Here is a 13,346-nt window from a genome sequence, read left to right as displayed (position 1 = left end):
ATTTATTCCATTTCGTAGTTTTATTGAGCAAGGACAATCATTTTTTTCTCGTTTTGAATTATATGTTATATCGCGTAATCTTGTATTCTTTCTGTTATGAAATATATGAAGTCAAAATCCATATATAGCTATAAAACATTGATGTTCAAAATCTTTAACATATTTTATTTTCTCTGTTAATTATAATTTATATATGTGGAACTCTTTAAAAACAAATTTCAATTTCATACAAAACGTGAATTGATAATGACTCAATCGTGAAATCCTCAAAATTATTAATGAAAAAAAGAGGAAGGCAGGTTCCGAAACGGCAGGGGAGATGGTTACCAAATCTCTTTTAACTTTCTTAAATTAAGAAAGACAAAATAAAAAATAAACTAACCTTATTTGAAAAAGAAAACCACTAGAGAGCCTATAAAGAGTTAGATTGAAAAAATATTTGGGTAAAAAGAGTTTTATAAAAATATAAAAATAAAAAACGATAACGGATTGTTTGAAACTTTGAACAATAAAAAAGTATAATATCTTGGTTCGAAAATAAAAAAGTAAATACAAAATACAAGGAAAACACCATTTTAATAAATAGTTTTCTAAAAATACCAAAATAGTAAATACTTTTTCCACCAATACTAGTTTAGGAAAAAACTCTTTAAATCTTAAATCTTAACTTAAGCTCATAGAAATTGTTACCTTACTTCGTTTATAACTTTTTAATTACTTTTCATATTAACACACAATTTTAAATTTTAAAACATATTTTCATCAATGTAAACGTGTATTTTCCCAAACTTTAGACAAATATATTTATATATATAAGAATTATTTTGTGGGTTTGTTTTCCACGCTCAAATTGGTGCTAAGATAAATGAGATATCGATACTTAAAGTTGGGAAACAAAGAAAAACTTGTTATAAATAAGCCTAATAGCAAGAAGATGAGAAGGGATAATTGGGAGAGAAAAGATGTTTATTATATATAGGTGTATCATACACAATAGAATACATGGACTATTTATAGGGGTAATAAACTTGGAGAACAAGTTGGTTTATATTAGGAGTTGATAATCTAAATATAATCTTTATAATACTCCCCCTGATTATCAACTTCATACGTTTGATGCTGCCTCCTTAAAAATCTTGCCAGGAAAACCCAATGGGACAAAACCTTGACTAAGGGAAAAAGAGTGCAGCGCGTATTATCTCCCCCTGATGATGATTACTTAAGCTCCTTGAGTCGACGCATCCCGATCCCATGAACTAACTTCTTGAATGTCGTGGTTGGAAGTGATTTAGTGAACAAGTCTGCCAAATTTTCGCTGGAATGAATTTGTTGGACAACAATATCTTCATTCTTTTGTAGATCATGTGTAAAAAAACTTTGGCAAAATGTGCTTTGTTCTATCACCTTTGATGTATCCTTCCTTTAGTTGAGCAATGCATGCTGCGTTGTCTTCATGTAAGATTGTTGGTCCCTCATCTCCCGAAGAAATACCACAAGATCCACGAATGTGTTGTATTACAGTTCTTAACCAAATGCATTCTCGACTAGCTTCATGTATCGCCAATATTTCTGCATGATTAGATGATGTGGCTGCGATTGTTTGCTTTACCGAACGCCATGAAATTGCAGTACCTCCACTTGTAAATAAATATCCAGTTTGAGATCGCCCAGTGTGAGGATCAGACAAATACCTTGCATCTGCAAAACCAACCAAACCTGTTTTCGATTGATTTGTAAAATACAAATCCATATCTTTTGTACCTTGAAGGTATCTAAATATTTGTTTTACCCCATTCCAATGCCTCTTTGTTGGGCATGAACTATATCTTGCCAACAAATTTAAAGAAAATGATATATCAGGCCGTGTATGGCTAGCAAGAAACATTAATGCACCAATTGCACTTAAATATGGTACTTCTGGACCAAGGATTTCCTCTCCATCTTTAGGAGGTCGGAATGGGTCTTTTTCCACATCAAGTGGCCTTACAACCATTAGGGTACTCAATGGATGTGATTTTTCCATATAAAATCTTTTTAGTAGTTTCTCTATATAAGTTTCTTGATGCACAAGGATTCCACCCTTAAAGTGTTCAATTTGTAATCCAAGACAAAACTTTGTCTTTCCAAGGTCTTTCATTTCAAATTCTCTTTTCAAGTATTCAACTGCCTTTTGAAGCTCCCTGGAGTTCCAATTATATTCATGTCATCAACATATACAGCAATTATAACATATTCAGATCATGACCTTTTTATAAAAATACACGGGCATACAAAATCATTTTTATAGCCTTCTTTCGACAAATATTCACTAAGGCGATTATACCACATACGCCCAGATTGTTTTAGCCCATATAATGATTTGTTTAATTTGATTGAAAGATGTTCTCGAGAACTAGATTTACATGAGTTTGGCAATTTGAATCCTTCAGGAAGTTTCATGTAAATATCAGTATCAAGTGAGCCATAGAGGTAGGCTGTCACAACATCCATTAGACGCAAATCGATCCCTTCTTGTATTACCAGACTAATAAGATAACGAAAAGTTGTCGCATCCACCACTGGAGAATATGTCTCCTCATAATCAATTCCAGGTCTTTGTGAAAATCCTTGTGCTACTAATCTTGCCTTGTATCGTACAATTTCATTTTTCTCATTACGTTTTCGCATAAAGACCCATCTATATCCAATAGGCTTTACACCTTCAGGTGTATGGGGCACAGGTCCAAAAACTTCTCGTTTATTTAGGGAATTCAATTTTGCCTCTATCGCGTCTTTCCATTTTTGCCAATCATTTCTTTGTTTACATTCCTCAACTGATTTGGGTTCTTGATCCTCATTGTTTTCCATTACTTGTAGCGCTACATTATATGAAAAACTATCGTCGACGTCGATTTCACTTCGGTTCCATACCTTTCTAGACATGATATAATTAATTGAGATCTCTTCGTTTTCAGGTACCTGAGGTTCTTCTAGAACCATCATGTCTAGTGTCTCTTCTGGAGACTCCTTTTCTTGTGTTATTGTTACCTCGACTTGACCATCTACATTATTTGCTCCCTTTTTCTTTCGAGGATTTTTATCTTTGGAACCGATTGGTCTACCACGTTTTAGGCGTGCATTAGACTCATTACCAACATGTGGTTGTCCTTGTGGGACACCTATTTTAACTGGAGCATTAACAGCTGGTATATGTGACTTAGTCACTCTCTTTGGGTCAGTGAATGCGTCTGGTAATTGATTTGCTAATCCTTGTAAATGAATTATCCTTTGAACTTCTAGTTCACATTGTTTAGTTCGAGGATCAAGATGAGGTAATGATAATTCATTCCAAATAATACTATTATCCAGCTGCTTTTTCTCTCCCCCTAATGTTGGGAATGTTGATTCAACAAAATGACAATCACTAAATTGAGCTGTAAATAAATCACCCGTTGTAGGTTCTAAATACTTAATGATCGATGGTGATTCATACCCAACATATATTCCTAACCTCCTTTGAGGCCCCATCTGTGTGCGTTGTGGTGGAGTGATTGGAACATATACAGCACAACCAAAAATCCTTAGATGGGAAATATTTGGTTCCTGACCAAGAACCAACTTTAATGGGGAGGAAGTATGATAACTCATTGGCCTGATGCGAATTATTGTTGCTGCATGTAAAATTGCATGTCCCCAAGCAGATGCTGGTAGTTTTGATTTCATAATCATTGGTCTTGCAACCATTTTAAGTTGCTTGATAAGCGATTCAGCAAGCCCATTTTGTGTATGTACATGAGGTACATGATGCTCAACATTTATCCCAATAGACATGCAATAATCATTAAATGTTTGGGATGTAATTCACCAGCATTGTCTAATCTGATTTTCTTGATGGGGTAATCGGGAAAATATGCTCTTAGTCTTATTAATTGAGCAAGTAGTCGTGCAAATGCCATATTACGACTTGATAGTAGGCACACGTGTGACCATCTAGTTGATGCATCAATTAAGACCATAAAGTATCTAAATGGTCCACTAGGAGGATGTATAGGTCCACAAATATCCCCATGTATTCTTTCCAAAAAAATCAGGGATTCAGTCCCCACCTTCATTGGTGATGGGCGAGTAATCAATTTCCCTTGTGAACATGCAACACATGTAATATCCTTGGACTGAAGAATTTTCTGATTCTTCAAAGAATGCCCAACTGAATTTTCTATAATTTTTCGCATCATTGTTGATCCGGGATGGCCTAACCGGTCATGCCATATGATAAAATTTTCTTGGTCGATAAACTTCTTGTTTATGACTGCATTTGATTCAATTGCATTAATTTTAGTATAATACAAACCAGAGGCAAGTGCGGGCAACTTTTCTAACACATGCTTTTTACCCGAACTTATATTTGTGATATGAAGGTACTCATCATGTCCCTCAGATGTAGTCTCAAGATGATCTTCGTTTAAACGAACATCTTTAAAACTTATTAGATTTCTTTGAGACATTGGGGAAAATAACGCATTGGTTATTTTAAATGGTGTTCCACCTGGCAACACTACATAAGCTTCTCCAAAGCCTTCAATTAATTTTGATTTACCAGATATAGTACCAACATTTGCCTTTTTCATGGTTAAAGTAGAGAAATAATTCTTTTTCTTAAGAATTGTATGCGTTGATGCACTGTCTATTAGACATATATCTTCTCCACTAATAGGGATCTTAGTTAAACACTCCATATGCGTCAAAACAAAAACAAAATCATATAAATAAAATGTCTAACATGCTTCAAACATAACAAATTCCAAAAGGTTTCATACGTATCAAAAACAAAACAAAATATTCAAACAAAATGTCTTAAAGAAATGAAGGAAATAAAATCACTTAAAAACTAATAATTCATATGTAAGGAAAATTGCAAGCATCCAACTGGGTTGTATCAGCCACGATATCACCAGAATCCAAGTTAGTTGGCTCAATAAGGAAATCATCATAATCCAGATTAGTTGTATCATTATGGTCTTTATCAACATTGGTAACCTCATATGTAAAATTTGTCTCTATTTCTTTTGCTTTGCATTTGATAGATTGTTGATAAAGTTCCACCAAGTGTTTGGCCGTACGACAAGTCTTCGACCAATGATTGTTACTTTCACATCGGTAACATGCATTCGATGAAGATCCCACCTTCTTTTTATATTTTTCATCACTGGATTTATTTTCATTATTATGCCACTTTTGGTGGGTCCCTTTGTTTTTAAACTGAACACTATGATAATTTCCTCGGCCACGTCCACGACCATGACCACGACCACGGCCATGACCACGACCACGATGATAACCTCGACCACGTCCGTAACTTTCACTTTGACCATTATATGTTGCCACATTAGCTTCAGGGATTGGGGTTGCTCCAACCGGACGAGTCTCATGATTTTTCATTAAGAGCTCATTGTTTTGCTCGGCCACAAGCAAACATGATATTAACTCACTATATTTGGTGAAACCCCTTTCACGATATTGTTGTTGTAGTATCACATTTGAGGGGTGAAAGGTTAAGAATGTTTTTTCCAACATTTCCTTATCAGTAATATTTTCACCACATAGAATCAATTGTGATGTGATTCTAAACATTGCCGAGTTGTACTCGCTTATAGACTTAAAGTCTTGCAATCTTAAATTGATCCACTCGTAACGAGCTCTCGGTAATATTACCGTTTTCTGGTGGTCATACATTTCTTTCAGGTTGGTCCAAAGGACAAGTGGATCCTTGATAGTGAGATACTCACTTTTCAAAGCCTCATGAATATGATGGCGTAAAAAGATCATGACTTTTACCTTATCTTGGATGTTTGCTTTATTTCCTTCTTTAATTGTTTCACCCAGATTATTGGCATTCAAATGTATTTCAGCATCCAATACCCATGACAAATAGTTTTTCCCAATAATATCTAAAGCCATGAACTCAAGTTTTGCAATATTTGTCATGATGAACTGTATTAAAAAGATATATATGAATTAAAACTATAAATAACATTTATTACAATATAATTATTGTAAATAGAACATAACAGATAGATTATATATAACTATTTAATATCTATTATGATTTTTTTTCTAATTAAAATAAAATAGATGTTCCATAATTACTTTATTTAAAGAAACACTCATTAATCTCTTATATGCATAAATTTAGAATAAATTCTTTTTTTATTTTGAGTTTCTGTATATAAAAGAATTTAATCTAGAATTACAATTCTTCAAATATCAGTAACGTTCAACAATACATGTATAGAACAACTTTAATATATGATGCATGCATAATTCAAACATGTATATTTTTATGATACAATACTATATGAAATCTATCTACATATTATCAACTATAATTTATTGCATGTATCATCAACACGTCTATCTCTATATAAAAGAATTTAATCTAGAATCAAATTCTTTTTTGTGGCGTCTATAATTTGGTGAAATTAGAATTCTATAGAAAACAAGTGTTTGATTGGAAAATTACCAGAATTAAAAAGTGAAACAGATTTTGTTTAGTTATTATATCTTAATCGATAAGTATTTTTTTTCTTATAAATAGATATTTAAACATAAATATACACTTATAACAAATTTATAAGGTTTCTGTTAAAAAAACACTATTAGAAACAGCAAAGGTTGTTGAAGATAATTAAAAATATACATATAAAAAAATAATGGATATATCATGCACACTAGGAATTTCGTAGTAATATATAAATGGTGAGAAAAATTGACCACCATATTGACATATATATATAAAATGCTTATGCCGTCTAAAAAAATTAGTTTTGTCAATATAGTAACGTGAACGAATTAGAATAAAATTTAATTTGATTAAGTATACTTTGATAAAAAAATAATAAATATAATCTCGATTTAACCTAAAAGTATATCAATTATAATATAGGTTATTCAAGGAGATTAAAGAGAAGAATAAAACAAGTCTCTAACACAATCAAAATTGTATGGCTTACAATATGGATCATGTCTAAGAGAATAATGAATAATGATAAACTAATTAGACAATATGACATACCTTAGGATGGTGTGATCCAAAGCAATCGTGCTGATAACGTGTTATAAATAAGCCTAATAGCAAGAAGATGAGAAGAGATAATTGGGAGAGAAAAGATGTTTATTATATATAGGTGTATCATACACAATAGAATACATGGACTATTTATAGCGGTAATAAACTTGAAGAACAAGTTGGTTTATATTAGGAGTTGATAATCTAAATATAATCTTTATAATAAAACTAAGAAAATGAAAGGGAAAAGAAAAGGGAAAATGTAACTTGTCCCACATGGGCGGAGGAAAAAAAAGAACTGGTTTATATATAGAAGCCCCCTCTCTTTATTGTTTCCTACTACATCGTACTAGTGGATTTGCGAATGGTGCAGGGCACCCGAACTCGTACACGCGTGCGAGGGCGTACTTTGCACTTTCCATTGCTTAAGAGCCGCCTTTTTATTTTTTACCTCGTCAGGTGGCGGATTCCAAGTACCACTACGTGGCGCACGGACTGGCTGAACAACTCCGACACACGCACACGAGTTCTCAGCAGATCAATTTCTAATTGTAAGTCGAAACTTGCAATCAAATAGTTACAAATCAAAATTCAAAGACATAATAAAAAGAATTAAAGACGTTGAATGCAATGTATTTTTCGCCTTTAATTTGGTCAAACTGTTTCGACTCAATGTTTACTATAAAACCAAGGTGAGACCTTGGTTGAAATAGACGACAAAATACACAACATACACAAACTCTCTGATTCTTTTTGCATCTTTTCTGTTCCTCAAGTTTAAGGTATACCTTTAGGTTTACCGTTTTCTCCGGCAGTGCAACTGCTTGCCAGGGCCGTCCCCGAGAATGATAAAACGCTTATGGGCCTCAGGCGAGACAAAAAAATGGGTCATCTCCCTATAATATAAACTCATCAATCACATATCAAATAATAACAATGCGCCGATAATTGTTATAAATTAAACAAAACAAAAGTCGCGTAACAAAGTGATCGAACTTACTTACGTAAGTGAATCATGAGTCTCTACTAACACTCCCACCAACTCCAATGGATTATATTTTTTAATGTGGGTTTAAATTATGGACTTTTTAAATGGAGATACGGGTAAATATATAGGTAGATAGGGTTTTTGGGCTTAATTGTAAAATCATTATAATTTTATTATTTTGAAACTGAATTTATTACTTGCTTATACAATTAAGGAAATAGAAAAACTTTAGAAAGTTTGAATTTCACTGTATTGAATACCATAGCAAACAAATTAATAAAAGAAGTAAGAATGGATTGAGTAGATTTAAAGAATTTGAATGCAAGGCTTTAACCACTAGGCCAAATGTAACACCTCAGAAATTCCTGTCCAATAAAATAAAGACACATGTCATGAGAGACAAATGTGTCAGGAAAATCAGATCAAATAAAAAGATGTATGGTAGGATTTTAAAAGAAAGGGCGTCATGTTATTTAAAAATACATCTGAACGGCCCAAGGGCGACATGTTATTAAAATACCTCTGAACGACCCAAATTTATAAATCCCAAGATCCTCAAATCGTTTGATACACATCTTATATATTAACCGGTTGCTTCTAAATAAATAAAGTTCCATATTTTATATGGAATTTGGATTGTTAGGATTGTTACTACTAAAATACTGAATAGAATCCTTGTATAAAGGGAATTGAAAGTAGTTAATTAGTTTGTTTAACCTTTAAGAGAATTCAAGATAAATTCTTGGTATTTCCGTCAAATTAAAGCCTTCACAAGATGCCAAAGTTTCAAGAGCATGCTAGGCATGCAAAGGCTGAGCAAAATGGTCCCTACATTGCAGAATGTCATAAGAATTCGGACTTATAAAGATTGCATGGTCAATGCATGGAAGTTCACAAAATTTTTGGTTCTGGTCATCGGTTACGGACCGTATGGCCCTAGGCTTATGGTCCGTAAGGAGGGTACCTGGGCGATTTCAGCAAAGGTCGGTTATGGACCGTAACTGATCAGCATACGGTCCGCAAGAAGAGCTTACGGACCGCAAGGCCTTAAGCTTACGGTCCGTAAGGCTGTCGCTGGCAGCAAGTTTTGGACAGCTGCCTGTTCAGCCTGTTGCACCGACTTAGAATGGTGGTTTTCGAAACAAGGGTCTTGCTAGGCAGTATTAAGCCATATAGGGACATCTGGGATGATCTTGTAACTATCCTAGACTACCTTGGCATGATCTTGAGCCTCTTGGTTCACTATAAAAGGGACTTGAGCTGTGACTATTTTCCTTGCTCACTCACATTACACTCAAGGCATTCTCTGGAGCATTTCTGGACAGCAAGCAAGTTCTCACTAAGTCCCTAATCCTATTTAGGATCTTTGTAAGTGATCCTAATCATCCTTAATCACTTTTAGCTTAGTTAATTAGCTAAAAGTCAAACCATCGTAATTAAGGTTTGACTTCGAGATTAGTCCATAATTACTCAGTAATATTTCGAATTAAAAATACCTTTAAGAAGGTAATTACGTGGGTAACAAACGCTTAAAAGGATATTTCCAGATTCCCACTCTAACCATGTTAATTGTCGAGTCAAAGTATACTTTAAAAAGTCAACAGAATGTTTAAATCCAACTAAATGCATAATTAGCAATGTAGGATACATGCAACCTGTTTGATCATTAATATAACATGGTAACCAATGTAAGAACATGTCCCAACATGTTCAACTCGGAAATTTTCTGATTAGACCCGGTTTGGAACCGAAAGTCACATAGTTTGACTTTCGTTTTGACTTTCAGTTCTGGCCCGTTTTAGCCTAGAATAGGAATGCCTTAGAGCTTCTTTTGGACCTAGTAACATGTTGGTATAACTTCATGTGATTATACGGCTTAGTTCACTAGTTGTCTAATTATTATGCAAGTTTCCGTTAAATGCCATATGTTGACTATTATGCCCAAATATCCATAAAATGTGATTTTTGAAAATGTAAAAGAGTAAACATCTTAGTTACTGAATTATAAACTTGTACCCAAAATTTGACATCAGTTTAAGGTCTAAAATTTAAGTTATGCTCGTTAGCGTAATTAGAAGCTTTTTAGTAATTAATTAGCGTAATTATCATATAGCCTAACTAAACCAAAATTTTATATCAAAACTTTATACCCACTAATATATAATAATATTTTGGGATTTTTAAAGATTTTTATTTATTTTTAGGCTGAATATAACTTAGAATTCTAAACTTGTTTCGGTAATTGCCGGTTATGCCCTTTTTGGCTATAAAATGAGTTTTATAAATCCTTTTAACCTCAAACCTTTTTCTACTGATTCATTATGATAAATGTATTATTTTGAGCCTTCTGGAATTATAAAAATATCAGCTTTTCTTTTAAAACCCGGAAATGGCTTCAAATCGCCTTTTTAGGCATTTTTACGACATAGTCTATGTCAAAACTAGTTTATATGTATAAGGGCAATACCTACTGATATATTTAGTAGAATTCTATATTATAACAGTAAACTAAAGATTGAAACTTAGACTTCCAGTTTTGACCTTTAGGGCTTATGTGAAATTACCAAAAATGCCCTTTTGGTGCATAAGATGGTTATAATTAATAAAATTCACATATATTTGATACTATACTGGTATAACAAAGTTAACTAAGTATATTTACTGATTTATTCAGATATATAACTCAGAATGTTAGTTTAACTCTTTTATACCCTTTTAAATGACCAAAACGCCCTTATGAGGCGTAATTTGAGTTTAAAATCATTCGGGGCATAATAGGACATATCTTACTGATATCACAACATATTTAGTGCATATAATCTCAGGAAACTTGTATATGAATTTTATGGTTACCCGTTACGCATTTTCGCGTTCGGATCGGCTTATGTAACTAGTTTACACATATTAGCCGAAACGGGTCAAACTGTATCATCTTTGTCTCAAAATCCGGAATGTATTTAGTTTACCCATAAAATACAAGTCTCCAAACTTGTTGGGTCTGAATCACGTTCCATTTCCGGTTTTCGCCTTTCATGCGATTAAACCGTATTTATCCTTTGAAACTAACCGGTCTAAGCTTAGGCTAAATTAAAGACCCGTTAGGATTCTAATAGGTTATTATAAACCTTCGTTCCAGAGTAGGAGACCAGTAAAAGACACTTGCATTTGCCCATTGTGGTTTTATACTTGCTCAGGTAAATACTTTTAACTTATTTTCCCTTATACGGGCTTGGGGTACGGTATATAGAATACCGCTTGGTCGGGCAATTGACCCCAACTCATTAGTAGTTGGGTATTATCAATATGACCCGTTTGAAAACTGGTTTTGTTTGTTTTACGCCTTTGGGAGCTTAATGACCATGTCCCGGATATCCTTGGCATCATTTTACGAAATGGCCACGACCTTGACACGCGGGTGTAGGCGTACACCCGACAATGTGTCCATATTTATTAAGGTATAACCGTTGGTTTCCCGCCGTGGTTTTTATACTATGTGGTGTGTCAATTAACCTTAAACCCGGCACGAACCGGGCGACTGAACGCATAACGAACATGTAATTCTTTTACAAGATTAAACTTGATTAATTATCCCCAAGTTACAAAAAGTTTGGTGCCACGTGCATTTAAATCAAATTTTTCAATATTTTCAAAATGAGTCAGTTAAATTGTATTTACCAGTGTAAACTGACGTATTTTCCCCAAAAAGATTAAGTGCAGGTTCTACACGTAATAGGCTGGTTACTCCTTAGCACCGTTAGAGTCTCGCAAGCTTGGGATGCCATTCATCTGTTGAACAATTTCCCTTTTTATATTGATCCGCCTGTGGATCTATTTCACCTACTATGTGATATTTGGATATTACAATATGTTTGGTTGAAATAAATCTATTTTATTGCTTCCGCTGTGCATTATAATTTGTGTTATTTGACTATGATGATATCAACTACGTCACGTTACTCCCCCACCGGGCCCACCGGTGACACGTGGAAATTAGGGGTGTGACAGGTTGGTATCAGAGCCAACACTGAGTGAATTAAACACTAGCCTTTTGTGTTTAATCTCAGTACATGAATTGCACATTCTTCGAGTTCCGAGTCTAGACATCGAACATAAGACAAACTCTGTTTTGTTTTTGTTCTATTTGGTATTTTATTTTATATATTTTGGTCGTTGTCTTAACCTTAATTGCAGGTCAAAATGCCGCCAAGATTTCTTCGAGGACGAGGCAAAGGCCCAGTCACGGGTCACGATAACGAAGCCGGACCATCGCACCGGTGAACACCCTCTATTACTATGATTACGAGCCCACAAGAGCCGTGGAGACTCTATGTTGAGCCTAGGAGGCGATCAGTCTCTCTCAGTTCTTCGCCCTCATACTTGCATTCTTTCGGGCCCAATTCAGAAAATGAGCCCAATGACCAACCACCTTCATTCATACCTTTACAAAGATCAAATTCCCATCATTCGTATGGCGACCCAACCCAGTCTTCCAGAGCCGGTTCAACCCGGCTAACATCTTTCCAGAACCCATGGGATTCAACCCACTAGGACCTGAGGATCATTTCTCAGGAAACCACGATGATGATATGGATGAAGACACGGACCCCGTGGAGCCAGCGTCAGGAACACCAAACCACCCGATCGAAATCTCCGACGGATCATCCTTTCACGGATCACCTTATCGTGGTCCCGACAGTTATCAGGAGAGATTCAAACAATGGGACTGGTATTTCACACCGTCCGAGCACTCGTCGCCGTACCAGCAGCAGTAGCAGCAACAGCAACAGGATCTCTCTGAGGATTCTCGATTCAGGCAGTCACGCCGCCACCACCACCGCCAGTAGAGCAGCAGCCGCCTCCGGAGCCACCGAGGCAGAGAAGGTCAAACGCACGGATGTCCGTGCGAGGAGGAGTCCGTATCAGTACTCCTCAGCCCTCAAGTGGCAGCCAGTATCCTCCACTCCAGGAAGAAGAAGAACCACAGATGGGAGGTCCATCAAACCCCATTCCTGAGGTCAACTCTGCGCCTATGGCGCCACCAGTGGGTTTTGATAACCCAATCCCTGCCTACGCCGGGTCAGCGGCGTATAACCCCTTTGAGCTGCCGGCACATACCCATTACAACTATGCTGATGTAGACCCATACCAGGAGGCATGGGACTATAATGCTAGTCACCCAGAGGGACCTTATGGTGGTCTTTGGACCACTGGTTACCCAACTTATGGGTATCAGCGTCCGCCACCTCCACAACCTCTGTATCAGCCATCGCAGCCACCGCTGATCCCGCCTGAGCGCCAGCAAGAGGTCCTTGA

General features: G+C 35.5%; 1 protein-coding gene across 1 annotated transcript; it reads right to left on the bottom strand.

Annotated features, from left to right (window-relative positions):
- Positions 1 to 4,875: 4,875 nt before the first annotated feature.
- LOC118490362 lies at positions 4,876 to 12,564 on the bottom strand. The gene is made up of 3 exons (XM_035987951.1): positions 12,472 to 12,564; positions 5,319 to 5,970; positions 4,876 to 5,048 (listed from the first exon to the last, which is right to left on the bottom strand). The coding sequence occupies exons 1-3, from the start codon at positions 12,562 to 12,564 to the stop codon at positions 4,876 to 4,878; spliced, it is 918 nt and encodes a 305-aa protein (XP_035843844.1).
- Positions 12,565 to 13,346: the final 782 nt, after the last annotated feature.

The sequence above is a fragment of the Helianthus annuus genome, chromosome 1 (genome assembly GCF_002127325.2).
Source record: "Helianthus annuus cultivar XRQ/B chromosome 1, HanXRQr2.0-SUNRISE, whole genome shotgun sequence".
NCBI lineage: Eukaryota > Viridiplantae > Streptophyta > Magnoliopsida > Asterales > Asteraceae > Helianthus > Helianthus annuus.
This window is presented reverse-complemented; position numbering and strand designations above follow the sequence as displayed.